Source organism: Malus sylvestris, chromosome 1, assembly GCF_916048215.2.
Source record: "Malus sylvestris chromosome 1, drMalSylv7.2, whole genome shotgun sequence".
NCBI classification, from domain to species: domain Eukaryota; kingdom Viridiplantae; phylum Streptophyta; class Magnoliopsida; order Rosales; family Rosaceae; genus Malus; species Malus sylvestris.
Window position 1 is genome coordinate 27,313,863 of NC_062260.1, and position 16,000 is coordinate 27,329,862.

Genomic DNA, 16,000 nt, shown 5'->3' on the forward strand with positions numbered 1-16,000 from the left:
TCTTCTTCAATTTATCCGATCCGACGGCTGAAAATCAAAAAGGTGTGGGAGAAGAAAAAAAGGATGTGTGGATATAACACCCCTTCTTAATAATGATGAAATGTTGAATGTGTGTGGTCGTCCTTTGAATGGAGTTTGGGTGGTTGTGAATCTGGTGATGGTGGAGTAAGTTAAAAGCCACCATACTAATGTGTGCTTTCAGTTAGATGTCTCTGTCGTTCGGGCCCCTGGCCAAGCCCTAAACCTAAACCCACCAACCAACTAATGTTTATATAGAATGAGGATCCTCTCTAGATCCACGTTGTGAGGATTCCGGGAATCCTCTAATTATGTGTGTTTATCGTATATCGTGTGATCAGTTTTTATTAGGTATTGTTTATATTCAATTTTAAATATAAAAAATTACAATAATTTATGATCGTACGAGGTATGATGAACGGACGTGATTGAATGATATCCTTAATCCTCACAAAGAGGATCCTCATTCGTTTATATATGAATGCAATTTGACAAACAAACTGATAAATCATGATACGTAATTGGCAACCATTGAGGATGATGATGGTGTATATTGTATAGTGTGTCCAAAAGCATATGATGGGGCACACTGTAATTAAGTCCGACATAACTCATTTAGCCCAGTCATTTGAAAACTTCCAGTTTCTCATCTTCTACACTTTGAAGTTATTCGAGAAAAAATTTTGTGTTCGACAATCAGATCACAAAGGAGTGCTGCCTTTGCATTAGGGTTTATACCGACTTGGAGCAGGTGGTACTTAAACATATAGGTCTCATTCTTTATGAGTGAGTTTCACAATTACCTGATTCAACCGATCGAACAAATTTTTTTTCCTTTGCTATATATCATCCGGTTTTACTTGGTGTGAGGTATGTTCTAGTCAAACAGACTTACCAAGTCTATTCTTGCTATTCGCTCCATAAATCCCCTGATGGAATGAAGCCATAAGATTTCTTTATTTCTGATGAAAAATGATAGGGTTGTAAGGAAAATGAAATGTTTGCTCTGCGTGGTCCTCTTTGAATGGAGTTTTTAGGTGGTGGTGGTGGTGTAAATAAAATGCCAACAAACTGTTGTGTGCTTTCAGTTAGATGTCTCTTTCGTCCGGATCCCTGGCAGCCAAACCCTACACCCACCAATATGTATATACGAATCCAATTTCACTCATGCGTCTCGGGTTTGAAACTTCATCTTTTCTTAAATTGATGGGAAAAAGCACACCAACCTACCAAACAAGGTAAATGTCCCTTTAATTTTGAAGGAAAACTAATAAAAAAGATTTGAAAACTTTGAGTTTTAATGATAATGACAAAATAAAGAGTAAAGTGAATAATATTATGATTGACTTTTTAGTGTAAAAATATGATTTTTCGTTAAAGTAAACACTACCAGGAACTTTTCGTTAAAGTTTCCTGACCATTTAGTTTTTGGCATCATGCTATGCAACTAATGGTACGTCCACTACTTGTCGGCCAAACATAAATATAGTGGGTTAATTTTCTTCACAACTTTAGGCCTTGGCCCTTGATGGACTATTTTTATAAGAAGTGATTTTCATATTCTAATTTTTTTATGCATTTTTTATTTTTTTTACGTAATTCTTCTAATTTTCCATCAATATTCATGTTAGCATTCAACGAGAATCATCCTATAAAAATTATCTTAAAATTTCTAATTCCGCCTTGACGCCAAATCAAGAAGCAAACATACATATAAAGGCTGTAGAAAGCATTTTTATTATTAAATCCATCCGAAAATTAAAGCATACAAAAGCTAGAACACAAGCTTTAACAACACACATAGCTCACTTAATTAATCTACATACGCAGTACTTCTGAATTCTAAGTTCCATATATTGTAATAATTTAAACAACACATAAAGATATTTTGGTGCAGAATATCGAGCCCGGCCGGAAACTCAGCCCTTGGTGTATATTCTTGATGGTGTACTTAGTAAGGAGCCTCGGCTGGGGCACCCTCCGCTGGTGTATAAGAGGTTGCGAACTTCACTGAGTTGATTGGCCCTGGTGCTGTTAATTTCGCGTTGATTGGTCCCGGCGCAACATATCCAGAGCTACGAATCTCCGACATCTCTCGACGAGCATTTGCTTCTTGTGCTTCACAAAGTTTTGGTAAAAATACACCTTCACCAGCCGCAAGATTGAAGTAAAGGTCAACAATGTTGGGGCAGTTGCCGTAGCACTGAGGGGAGCAAAGTTTTTGTGTGAATCGAGACTCCAGGAGAGAGTCTGATGAGATGCCGTAGGATTTGCGGTCAAGCCCACAAGACTTGATGCACTTCTCGCTCTCGATCCAGTCCTTCAAGTTATCGGCCTCAATTTCTGACGTTCGGCACGTGTACGCTTCCTCTCCGCTTCTTTTCACATGCTTCTCAAGCACACAGCGTTTGCCGGACGACGACACCGCGAATGCGCATGCATCGTGCTCCAGATTCTCACATGTTATTCCTCCTGCATGCATGCATCGTATTATATATTTTTTGCAAATAATTAGCTGGTTATCTCGATAATATTTGTTTTGTAACAAGTTGTTTGATAAATATTGTTGGTTTTCAACGAAAACTGAAAACTAACAACAATTACTAAATAAGTTTTCAATTTTTAACAAATAAAAAAATGAAAACTGAAAACGAATAATATCAAATGATATGGTAATGATCACAAACCAACCTAGAGTGGCTTCGACACAAACCGCAAGGGCAAGAGCCAACACTGCAAGGGTCTTCAAGCACAAGTTAGAAGCCATCAAAGAAGCTAGGGTTTCAGAAATATAAACTTTGTGCTTGAGCTACAGAGAGATGAAGAGGAGGAGAAACTTTTATTTTAATTTATGTTTTGTGTAAATGCATATGGTGCGGGGAGTCATTATATAGTTGTAGGCTTAACTGTAGCATTTAGAAAGAAAACTATATATTTTAAATTATTAATTAACAGATGGTCGTCGACTTTGAATAAGTGAAAAAATGGACACGACGAACCCTAGTTTAGATTTTAGTAGAGAGAGAGAGGACCCCACGAGAGAGGTTTCTTCATCATGACCTTAATGCCAATTTTAACGTACTAGTCAAAGTTTATGTGGCAACTTCTTTCCCGCTATCAACGGCGTAGATGCATGGTTTTATATTTATATACCAAAATACCATGTATGTATATGCCATATTTTATATCCATGTGCGTGTGTGTGTGTGTATATATATATAGTGTGCAGATAGTGCTGTACTGCAGCGGTAAAAAACAATCTTTTCTATGCAAGTTGCTACGAGTTCAATTTTAACTGATCTCCATCCTCCCTAATAATGATTTATTTAACATAACGCTATCAATCTACTTATATATAGTATGATTCATGATTGGAAATGCTAATTAGTTGAAGGCTCCGTTGTTTGAAGTTAATCAATTGATGTTGGTGATATAATTTAGGTTTTTTAGCTAAAATGGTCCCTAAGATTTGCATAACACATCACTTTAGTCCATGAGATTGAAAATCAATAGAAATGGTCCCTGAGATTGTCTACCATTTATTATTTTGGTTCTTTCATTAAAAACTCCATTAAGTGTCCCGAAGCTTTTGGCCGGAAGTTTGGGCAATTTTTAAAACTTTGTAACTGAATCGCTTATTAACCAAATTCAACTCATAATATATCAAAATAAAGATAGGGAAGTATAGAACAAGATTATATGTATTTGGAAGCCCAATGGTTGCTGGAGACGGCTGGAAAATAACCTGAAAGGTGACGAAATCGAGTGATTCAAAAATGAAAATCATACTTCTCAATGAGACAAAGAGAATGGTACCTTTCTCGATGTTTAATATGACGTGATTTTGCCAAAAAATAGCTCGAAAGTGGCTAACTCGAGATCAAGACAGACACTTTCGAGCCGTTTTCCAGAAAAACCAGGGTGAGTTAGCCATAAAAAAAGTACCATTCTCTTCATCTCATCGAGAAGTATGATTTTTATTTTTGAATCACTCAATTTCGTTGAGTATTGAAGAAGTTATGAATGTTTAAAGTTTACCAGTTTTCGGGGGGTTTCCAGTTTTCGCGCTGACCGATCACCCTTCAGGCTATTTTCCGGCCATCTTTGGCAACCATTGGACTTTCAAATATGTATAATCTTGTTATACACTTTCCTATCTTCATTTTTACATATTATGGGTCGAATTTGGTTAAGAAACAATTGAATTACGAAGTTTTGAAAATTGCCTAAACTTTCGGCCAAAAACTTCGGAACACTGAACAAAGTTTTTAATGGAATGACCAAAATAATGGATGGTGGACAATCTTATAGACCATTTCTATTGATGTTCAATCTCAGGGACCAAAGTGATATGCTACGCAAATCTTAAGAAACATTTTGGCTAAAAAGCCTATAATTTATGTTATGCTTTTCCTAGTGAAACAAACAAATTTATGCTATTTTACTTAACCTAATTTACTAATCATTCTGGTCATGTCATGGAAGACAATAATATTAATTATTTGCTCAAATAGCATCACTCGATCGACAACGACGCCTAAAAGGTAAAAGGATCCCCATGTAAAACCAATTTGATACTTTCATTTCCTTTGAGCAAATCGTTCCGACGATTGCAGTGACAAAAAGAGTACTAATTAAAACTCTTTCCGTGATGAAATAGCAGACGAATTTTTCGTTAAAAAATAATCTTTGCCGATTAATTTTGACTTTTGCCTGCTAATTAAATTGTAAACCACGTAATAATTAAGTTCGATCTATCTGCCTAACTTTCAGTTGTATCGTATAAATATATATAGTATAAACATTTCACCCTCCAATCCTTTTGTGTGGCATTTTGCTTTCATATTATTATTTTTCCCTTTTAAAAAACCCACCGTCAAATTATATGAGACAGCTTGCAACCTAAAAGCTGGTCCATGGCTATGGCGCCAGCATCATCACCACCTTACAAATACGACCATATTATATATGGATTAATTAATGAAAATTTCAAATTAATTAGGAATATGCATGCAAAGTTGTGTACGAAACTGCATGATTTTACCACGTGGTACGAATAAACGTAATGTCAGAAACATCAAATTTGATTTGATGTTGTTAATTTCTGTAACGGTATTTTTTTTTGTCCTGATAATTTCAGATGGTTCAAATTTCAAAGGCTGCAGGTCCGTGTTTTTTGGCCTGATCTTAAAACCCCTTTTTTGTCAATTCTTGGTCAGCTTGATTTTTTTTTTTTTTTCCGAAGATAGAGATAAATTAAACACGAATAGAAATGTTTACATCCTGCGCAAGAACATTAAATAAAAATTCAGGGCCCCACATGGTCCCAGACAAAGTCCTTGCCTTCCTTAAAGACAAACTTAGCCACAGAGTGAGCGGCACGATTTCGCTCCCTAGGCACAAAGCCGAACGTCACAAACGTTAGTCTTCGGGCTAGTACCTCAATATCGCCAAGAATGCATTCAAAACTACAGTTCGGGGCAATCCCCTTATTGATCATCAGAATGACAGTTTTTGCATCTGCTTCCACAAAGACATTCTCAAAACCGTAATCAGTACAAAATTGCAAACCTGTACGGATAGCATGTGCCTCAGCAGCCGCCGCGCAGTGGAAAGTGCTGGTCCCCGAGCCCCCCGCCGCATGGAGGATACCTGCGAAGTCTCTGATAACCCATCCTGCTCCGGTTCTGTAGGACGTACAGCACCAGGCCGCGTCGGTGTTGAGCTTGAAAGATCCAAACTTCGGCTTTTCCCAGAGTCTCCTACACGCGAGCAGTGGAGAATCACCCATCAACCAAATCAAGGGTACCTAAAATAGGTAACAAATTCAAATTTGTCTCATCCATACTCATTCCATAACCTCCAAAAACCTCCCAAAGCATTTCTTTTATTATGATAATTAGCCAATTAATATATTTATACCTAATTAATATATTAATTGCTAATTTAATCACCAAATAACACCCCAAAACACACTTAAAGGCCGGCCACACCCCATTCCCTATATATATATGACCATATTTCTTCTAAAAAGCTAAGTGGATACTCTTGCAAAACTCCAAAAAATCCTCTACACTTTTTCTCTCTAATTCTAACTTTGGCATCGGAGGTTCTTCGGCCAAAGCCCCCCATTCATCGTGGGCCCATGAGGTTCTTGGCCTTGACCAAAGGTGTTGATTGTTTTGTAGTTGCAATTTTGTCAAAGAATGAGAAGGCGAAAATTTGCATCCACAAATTGGTGCTTTCATTAAGAGTTGAAATCCATACTCGTAGAAGACTCTCGCATAAAAAGGTTTTTTCTCTATTTTTTAGTCCATTTGAATATTTTTCATACGTTCTTATTATTAGAATTTTTTTATTTGCAAAGGTTATTTGATAAAACGTATAAGAAAAATATAATGGCTATAAATTTAGAAAATTACATAAGTGAAAATTTCAATACTCAAGAAATGGGATCGTGGAGATCCATGAGGCAAAATGCGGTCGTAAGCAGAGTGGCACCACCACTACAAGGTTCCACCATGGCCCAAGCCATGTCATCCAAGCTTGCACGGGCCCGAGCCTAAGCATCGCATTCACATGCACCACGCATTGAGCAGCCTGCTCCCACGACCCAGCCTGCTTCCGTGATCCAGGCTGTTCCTGCAGCCCATCCTACTCCCACCAAGCAGCCCATTCCCGTGGCCCAGCCTGCTTCTGCCAGACAGCCTACTCCCTTGGCCCAACCTGCCCCCGTGACCTCCCAAGCAACCCAAGTCGGCCCAAGACTATCTCAACCATCCGGACCTACCATCCAGCTGGGGGCATTTTCACCACATTTCTTCGTGGTTTTGACATTTCCCAACTCAAATCTTGCACCCGAAGTCCACTTCCACTGCTCAAGGAGGCACATTCCTTCCAAGCTCTTCCAATCCAAATGGCGAACAACACTTGTCTCGACAAGTCATAGAGTTGACAAGTGCTCTTACACAACAGACAACCTAGGTGAATCAACTCTTGCAACGCACCGAGATCCAACGTGCCTCGGATGAGGTGTCCCGAAGTATGACAAGGGCAAACGAACCTCTCTACCAGCGTCCTGGCAAACATCCCATTAACCAGCCACGTTCCAAGCATTCTGGCAGTTTACGCTCTCCCTTGGGTCATTGGGATAGCGTATACTCTCGTCTTGCATGAAGGAGCGTGCCTTCCCAATCAAGCCCACGGACGAGTATACGTTCACGGTTAAGGTCACACTCCGATTATCAACATGGATAACCTTCCAGGCGAAATGTTCATTCACAACTAGGCTCGTAAGGAGCATTCTCCACCTCACATCGGTAACTTGAGAATGGCCCGTTCGCCTGCCAAGTACATGCCACAGGCATGGCAACCGCGACATGGACGAGTCGAGCATAGGGAAGAGCGGCCTAGACCCATAGGTCACGATTGGAGGCAGCCAAAAGTTCCACTGCCCCAACAGAGGTAAATTCAAGAAGAAGTTGAGAGACTCATAACCGAACGATTGCATAATTTCCAACATAACAAGCCTACTGACGATACGCTTCGATGAGACATGACCAACATAAGCATGTCACCATTCACGAATGAGATCGAGCAGACAGATCCACCTCGAGGGTTCACTACGCCTCACTTCATTCCGTACAAGGGAGACGAAGATCCAGACCGACATCTCAAGCACTACCGCAGTACCATGATCCTCTACAGGAACAACGATGAGCTTATGTGCAAAAATTTTGCCACAATTCTACAAGGTGAGACGCAAGACTGGTTTCACACTCTGTCGTCGCAGTCGATATGGAGTTTCAACGAACTTTCCTTTGTTTTCACTAAGGAGTATTCATCTAACCGCTCAATCAAAATAACATTCAACCATCTCTTCAGCATTGTAAAAGACCATTGGGAGACAATTGGCGACTATGTCAAGAGGTTCAAAGCGGAGAAGGCCAAGATTATTGGTTGCAACGAAGATATAGTAACGACAACATTCAGAAATGGACTTCCCACCGAACATCCTTTATTCAGAAAACTGATCATGGGAGAAGAACTGACCCTAGCAGCTTCGTATGCTTTGGCAGAAAAGCATGCACTATGGGAGAAGCCAAACAGTCTAACAAAAACGAGTCGAAAAAGAAGCACATGGAACGTTCCCCAACCAGAGAAGACTCAGCGCCTGAAACATTCACCAAATTCACAGTTCCAATCTGCCAAATTCTCTGCAAACTCAAGAACGAACCTTGGTTCGAACTACTGCCACCCATGAAAGGCGATCTTATCAGGCTAGATTATACAAAGTATTGCGCATTCCATCAAGGACTAGGCCACACTACCAACGGCTGCCTAAAGTGGAAGCAGTACCTTGAGAAGCTGACAAATGAGGGTCGATGCAATGAGTATCTTGATAGGTCAACGAAACAGCCTACCCAAGCAGGGGAAATCTTCATCACCCCCTGAACCCTGTTTGGGCTTTTCCCAATAAGTTCGAAGTCTCAAGCAGCTCGACGAACAAGGCCTTGCAAGCTAACAATTACCTAGTTTCTTATATAGTTTCTACCTTCAAGCACAGTTGATTTATTTCTTTATTCTTAATGATGATTCAAGAAGTTACTTATAAGCCTGGCTCAATTGCTGTCCACAACAACTGCTAAAAATCCTTTCTGGGTCTGTTCTCCAGTGCGAGAGAATAAACTAATTGCTCTCCAATGCGAGAGGGTAAACTAATTCCCCGACACCCATATGGGTATGCTCTCCAGTGCGAGAGGATAAACTAATTGCTCTTTAGTGTGAGAGGGTAAACCAATTCCCCGACACCCATATGGGTCTACTCTCCAGTGCGAGAGGATAAACTAATTGCTCTCCAGTGCGAGAGGGTAAACTAATTCCCCGACACCCATATGGGTTTACTCTCCAGTGCGAGATGATAAATCAATTGCTCTCTAGTGCGAGAGGGTAAACCAATCCCCGACACCCATATGGGTCTGCTCTCCATTACGAGAGGATAAACTAATTGCTCTCCAGTGCGAGAGGTAAACTAATTCCCCGACACCCATATGGGTATGCTCTCCAATGCGAGAGGATAAACTAATTGCTCTCCAGTGCGAGAGGGTAAACTAATTCCCCGACACCTATATGAGTCTGCTATCCAATGCAAGAGGATAAACTAATTGCTCTCTAGTGTGAGAGGGTAAACTAATTCCCCGACACCCATATGGGTTTGCTCTCCAGTGCAAGAAGGCTACATAGTTCAAAAGATCGAATGCTTGAAGATCAACTAAGCAACAAATGGTTAGGGGGCAGCAGCCACTTTTACACTTAACAGTTCACTCATCCGACACTTTATCTTCAGCAACTCCGATCTTAGTAGCTTCATCCGTGACTACTCCATCTATGGTAGTTGAAAAATCAAACTCAAGCATTTTCTTCATTTTCAGCAGGCAGCCCAAACAATTGCCCATTCCACGCGACTTCCTCGGCCTATGTCAGATCAATCCTTGGCTTCAATCAAGCCGAGCTGCTTAAGCAATGGCCTCTGCCACATCACCTCCTTGTTCCATGCCAAGTCGACTCCTAGCCCCGGCCAGTTGACGTGTCGCACCACCCCGACGACTGCCCCGTGGCAGCATCACCCAAAAAGAAGACAAGAAGAATTAAGTTTTTATTAGTGCAGCACGGAGAAGACGAAGAAAGCAACGAAAGACGATCTTTTGCATGTGCAAGATGTAGAAGATTGCTAGAAGAGGGGGAACAAATATCCTCTAAGCTCTCTCTTTCTCTTTTGTAGGGTAGAATAAATCACTATCCGAAGTTGATTTAATAACCCACTTAAGGTGGACTTAAATAGGCTTTGAGAGAAATTTATTTCCCTTTCCTAGAAGGATCTAATTTCATATTAAAGAGAGAATCTACATCAAAACAGGAAGCAATCCTAAGTTTCCTAGAGCAAGAAGATCTCTACACCTGCTGCACTTTCCTACGAGTAGCTTAGCAGGTGTGGGGGCATTTGTGGAGCAAAAAATAATCACAAAGCGACACGCGGATTTTTGGGTGAAGATGACAAATTTACCCTCGAGGCATACCGGGTCTCCTACACGCGAGCAGTGGAGAATCATCCATCAACCAAATCAGGAGTACCCAAAATAGGTAACAAGTTCAAATTTGTCTCATCTATCCTCATTCCATAACCTCCAAAAACCTCCCAAAACATTTATTTTATTATGATAATTAGCCATTAATATATTTATACCTAATTAATATATTAATTGGTAATTGAATCACCAAATAACACCCCAAAACACACTTAAAGGCCGGCCACACCCCATTCCCTATATATATGACCCTATTTCTTCTAAAAAGCTAAGTGGATACTCTTGCAAAACTCCCAAAAATCCTCTAAACATTTTTTCTCTCTAAATTCTAACTTCAGCATCGGAGGTTCTTTGGCCAAAGCCCCCCGCCCGTGAGGTTCCTGGCCTTGACCAAATGTGTTGATTGTTTTGTAGGTACAATTTTGTCAAAGAAGGAGAAGGCGAAAATTTGCATCCACAACGGAGAGTCCTACTTAAAGATAGTCTTCTTAATATTTCTCATGTAATATAACACATGTTTTCCTAATTTCTTGGCAATTACTGGTATTTGAAAGAAAATATTGAAAAGTAAAACGTAGACCGGCTTCTGTCAATTGAAGACTACATTACTGGAAGTCTGGAAGACCATAACACATCATATGCAACTTATTTCTTGTTCAAAGTTCTATACTAGAAAAGATACAATACTGAGTATTAATCTTTAATTTCTTTTAAAACAACAAGGTGGTGTTATTATTTTGTGTAAACAACGTTGTTGATAACTTGATATGTTCCGTTTTTAGGGTATATTCATAAATATCCGTATCATAATTTGAGATAACTTCATTTTACTGCCTCAACTTTCATGAAAATCGTATTTTACTACACTCACTTTTTTCGTCTCACTCTCATACTTAAAGTTTGTTTTTTCTCCACTTAATACTTCCGGTAGTCTTCCTGTTAATATCCTTTGTTAACCGATGACATGGCATAATTTTGAACCACCAAATATGTGCCCGGTGGAATTTGAAATTAAATAAACTTAAAAGTATGAAAGTGAGACCCAAAAAAAAAAAAGTGAACAAAATACGATTTTCACAAAACTTCATGGTATTAAAGGGGAAGTTATCCAATAATTGAAGTAATATAATAATACAACGGGAATGTGTTTCAGATACATAAAAATTAGTTCAAATATATAAAGAAAAATTACTTCCACATAATATGGAATGTTCTCCTCCGCGGTTTGCGGAGTCAAATCTTTATTTTTAACCAATGATTAATTAGAGATTGTTGTTGTTAGGTATCAACCGACTAAGATATCACTTTAGACTTTTAAGTCTGAATTCTCCTTTTTTACCTACAAATTCCATGCCCGGCCATATTTAACGACCAACTAATGAGTGAGTGTGAAACGGCGAGGGAGCCATGCTTTTCACAGCTCTTTGAATTTTTGTTAGGCTTTTTAGCTAAAATGATTTATGAGATTTGAAAATCAATAAAAATGGTCCATGAGATTCTCCAACATCCATTATTTTGGTCATTCCGTTAAAAACTCCGTTAAGTGTCCTGGAGCTCTTGACCGGAAGTTTGGGCAATTTTCAAAACTTCTTAACTCAATTGTTTCTGAATCAAATTCGACCCATAATATATCAAAATGAAGATAGGAAAGTGTAGAACAAGATTATATCTATTTGGAAGCCCAAGGTTGCCGAAGATGGCCTGAAAAGTGACTAGTCCGCGGGAAAACTCGAAAACTCGCCGGAAACTGGGTAAATTTTAAACGTTCATAACTTCTTCAATACTCAACGAAATCGAGTGATTCAAAAATGAAAATCATACTTCTCAACGAAAATGAGAGAATGATACCTTTATTGATGGCTAATTCGCCGTGGTTTGGCTGAAAAACGGCTCAAAAGTGGCTAACTCGAGACCAAGACAGCCACTTTTGAGCAGTTTTTCGGCCAAACCACCATCAATTAGCTGTCTAAAAAGGTACCATTCTCTTCGTCTCATTGAGAAGTATGATTTTAGTTTTTGAATCACTCGATTTTGTTGAGTATTGAAGAAGTTATGAATGTTTAAAGTTTACCCAGTTTCCGGCAAGTTTTCCAGTTTTCCCGCGGAACAGTCACCTTTCAGACTATTTTTCTGCCATCTCAGTAATAATTGAGCTTCCAAATAGGTATAATCTTGTTCTATACTTTCCTATCTTCATTTTGATATATTATGGGTCGAATTTGGTTAAGAAACGATTGAGTTACGAAGCCTTGAAAATTGCTCAAACTTCCGGTCAAAATCTCCGGGACACTTAACAGAGTTTTTAACGGAATGACCAAAATAATGGATGGTGGATAATCTCAAGGACCGAAGTGATGTGTTATGCAAATCTCAGAGACCATTTTTGCTAAAAAGCCTTTTTGTTACCCGGAATTAACTCCGGGAGTGGGAACAGTAGTGTGATGAGACCTAATTTACTTTTGAATTTTTAGTTAAGCGCTTTAACTAACTGAAACGATAGTTGAAATGATTGTGTTAGCCATTAAGTCGTAAGTACGAACGAGAGAAACTATCCTGCAACATAAGGTTAGCTCCTGGTGTCTACGTAATGCGGATGCAAATCTGTCGACATGATGATGCACTATTTGTGACACAAAATATTTAACATGATACACATTGATTGCTTTGGACCTCAGTCACAATTTTATTTAACAATATTTGATAATTGGTGTTTTTTTTTCTTCTCCAAAATAAGGGGCTAATTGGTGGATTTGTCATGGCAATCCACCATTCCGAGAGCCAAGAAGACTCACAAATGCATTATAAGGGGTCAGTTTGTGGCTTCGTCATAACAATCCATCATTCTGAGAGCCAAGAAGACTCACAGAGGCATTTCAACCTTCCCTTGGCCACCACTGTGTAATTCACTAGCTCTAAAAATCGAACACAAGACGTGCCATGTGGAATATGGACTTGTAATTTGTCCCTAACCACTGAACTACCGCCGTGATCGTTGATAATGGATATGAAAGACCTTTTTTCTTTTACAAAAAACAATAGCGAGATTTTATTGATGAACCAACATGGTTACAGAGGTAGGGTTGCACAAAGGGTTTATGGTTTAGGGTTTGTTTGCATGGAATCGAGGTATTGAATTGCAATTCCATGCATGCAATCTGTGAGCCTGTGACTTTTAGACATTGTCTGGGCTTCTGTTATCGAGCTCTCATTGAGATGGTGTGGGCTTCTTAACCATTTATTTTCGAGAAAATTGTAACAAATAGTCTCTCAACTAAAAATTTATAATCATTGGTTCATTAACTTATCAAAATATGTAGCTATGGTCCTTTTCGTTAACTCCGTCAAACTGAGTTATGTTGGAAGGACTATTGTTACCGTTGGGTTAAAGTTGAGGGACCATTGCTCCAATTGAGTTAAAGTTGAGGAACCATTTCTCTAGTTGGGTTAAAGTTGAAGGATCATTGCTACAATTTTTCTCATTTGGTTTTACATATTTACTCCTTGATTCAGCCTCATGTGCAAGACATGTGACTCATTTTGACGAAAGTTCTACTGAGTTGATGAAAATGACCATAGTTGCACATTTTAAGGAGTTAAGGGACCCATGGTCATGAATTTTTAGTTGATGGACCATTACTCCAATTGAGTTAAAGTTGAGAAACCATTGCTACAATTTCCTATTTCTTTCCAATGAGAGATGGTGTAGGCTTCTTGACCATTTCTTTCCAATGAGATCCAATTTCATTTTTTCAAACCTTTTTCTTTTTTAATCAATATGCATTTCTTACTCTCCGAGGAATTCTTATTCTTGAAGTCCAAAGCTTGTGATGAATATATGAAAGTATTTATCTCATGTTCTATGAATGAATTAAATTAACCATCCAATTTGGCATTTCTAGACAAACTAATATCAGAGACGACCGTGATCGCCAACATGCCAATTCTCATTCGAATTAACTTGGGAATATGATGCAGTGCACAGATTGATAGAAACGAGTCGCTAGCTAACAAGCCGACGACTGTGATAAATATTCGTTCATGAATCATGTGGGGGGTTCCTTCACACCTGCCATGTCTATGAGTACATGTGTTCATATATATATGTGTATATACATACATACATACATACATACATACATACATACATATATATATATATATATATATATATATATATATATAATTGGCCCTGATTCCAGAACGACAAAAGAAATCAGGGCAATAATTAATCATAGTGGTTCAACTATCATTGGCTTTGAGGCCCCATTGCTCATGGGGCATGAAATTATCCGACAACAATTACTGTTTAGTACTAAATTTGTCGATGAGACACAATCATGTTGGTTCTTGCCTTCAACATTTGTCTGAGAAAATATCTCGTGCAGGATTAATTCTGTTGTGTAAGAAGACTGTTCCTAATTGTAGTTCAGTGAATGTAGAACATCACAGTTTCTTGACATGATAATATGCAAGACTATGAATTTAAAAAAACAAAAATGGATAGTGAGATGGTCGATCTTTTAGCCCTGGGTGATCACAGCAGGCACATGGTGAACTGAATTGTACGGAAACTACGAAGATAATGGAACAAACTAAGAACCCTAGCTATTATTTGCAGTTAGATGGATATGTTTTTTGCAGTTATTTTCCAGTTAAACAAAACCTAGCTAGTGAGAGGTAGTTTCTGCAAACATTCATGCTTCACCCAATAACCATCTGCAAATTTAACAAGAGAATATTAAAAGTAACTAAATAATAACCAAGATGTTAATAAGTTCTCAAGAAATTCATCAAATTAATTCACAAAGTAACGAAGGTTTGCTTTCGATTTCATACCTGGATAAACCGACTTATATCACATGAGTTAGAGATTTAGAGCTGACGATGGAAACGTCCGAAGGGATCGCATGATCCGACTACACAGACGAAAACATAACCCACCATATGTCTATGCGGATGATGTTTGACATATCTGATCAATTAGATCAATGCGATCCCTTTGGAAGCCTCCACCTGCACTACTGTATTCTTCAAAACCCTAGCTCTCAGAAGAAACATGCATATGGCATATATGGTGATCCAAGTCTCAGGAACTGGTTATTTGGGTTGTTGGGTTCTTGGTCAGTTGAGTTATATACAAAAGAAAGAGGTTAGCTGTCTCTTATAAGCACAAGCTCCCTTTTTCTTCTATTCATGCGTTTCATGTGATGGAAGGTTTGCTTTCGCATGAGTCATGAGATGCTTCTTTTCCTATCTATCTAGCTACTAAATGTTAGCTAACAAGTAATGCTGGCGATCACACATTTTGTAAATTAATGCTAAACACATACGTGATCAATGATGCATACAACTAAACTAATATGACGTGTCGCCATGTAGTACAAAAATGCGATCTCGCTAATATTTTCTTTTTAAATGTTTCTTTTTAGGTTAACAAATATATGTACATATGTGGCCTACGGCATTGAATCGGTTCAAAAGTAATCAATCTCTAAACGGGGTATGTAAATTAGTTGTAAGGGGAACCGACAAGATAATATGGAATTGTATTTGCATGTTTATATAAAGCGAGTTCGGATCCTGGCCGGATCCTCTTTGTGAGGATCCTGGTGATCCGTGAATTATGTTCGTTCATCATACATCGTGCGGTTATAAATTAATTTAAATATTTTTATTTAAAAATAAACATAAACAATACTTGACAAAAACTGACCGTTCGATGTATGATGAATAAACACTATTCACGAATCTCTAGAATCTTTACCAAAATGATCCTGTTGGATATAAAGCAGGTAAAAGTTGTAACACACAGGTATTCTTCGTACAAAAAAACTCCGTATTATTCCCTCTATAGATGATGACACTTGACTTCCTCATTTATTTATTATTTTTAATTA

At 38.5% G+C, this 16,000-nt stretch overlaps 2 protein-coding genes and 1 long non-coding RNA gene across 3 annotated transcripts; 1 reads left to right on the forward strand and 2 right to left on the reverse strand.

Annotated features, from left to right (window-relative positions):
• Window positions 1–1,739: 1,739 nt before the first annotated feature.
• Window positions 1,740–2,887, reverse strand: LOC126616048 (uncharacterized). The gene is made up of 2 exons (XM_050284010.1): window positions 2,710–2,887; window positions 1,740–2,490 (listed from the first exon to the last, which is right to left on the reverse strand). Exons 1-2 carry the CDS (start codon window positions 2,783–2,785, stop codon window positions 1,970–1,972), a joined length of 597 nt encoding a protein of 198 aa, XP_050139967.1. The 5' UTR covers window positions 2,786–2,887; the 3' UTR covers window positions 1,740–1,969.
• Window positions 2,888–7,573: 4,686 nt separating this feature from the next.
• On the forward strand, window positions 7,574–8,281 carry LOC126615220 (uncharacterized). Its single transcript, XM_050283018.1, has one exon. The coding sequence runs from the start codon at window positions 7,574–7,576 to the stop codon at window positions 8,279–8,281; it is 708 nt and encodes a 235-aa protein (XP_050138975.1).
• A 6,035-nt stretch (window positions 8,282–14,316) lies between these two features.
• LOC126616076 (uncharacterized) lies at window positions 14,317–15,317 on the reverse strand. Its single transcript, XR_007620998.1, has 2 exons — window positions 14,940–15,317; window positions 14,317–14,819 (listed from the first exon to the last, which is right to left on the reverse strand). It is a non-coding gene; the product is annotated as an uncharacterized LOC126616076 (long non-coding RNA).
• Between the last annotated feature and the right edge of the window lie 683 nt (window positions 15,318–16,000).

What these genes read in the sequence shown, in the direction of transcription:
- LOC126616048 (XM_050284010.1), bottom strand. Translation starts at nt 2,785, where the DNA reads ATGGCTTCTAACTTGTGCTTGAAGACCCTTGCAGTGTTGGCTCTTGCC. An exon ending in TTGTGTCGAAGCCACTCTAG is followed by an intron (nt 2,491 to 2,709) that starts GTTGGTTTGTGA and finishes GCATGCATGCAG; the next exon opens with GAGGAATAACATGTGAGAAT.
- LOC126615220 (XM_050283018.1), top strand. Translation starts at nt 7,574, where the DNA reads ATGACCAACATAAGCATGTCACCATTCACGAATGAGATCGAGCAGACA.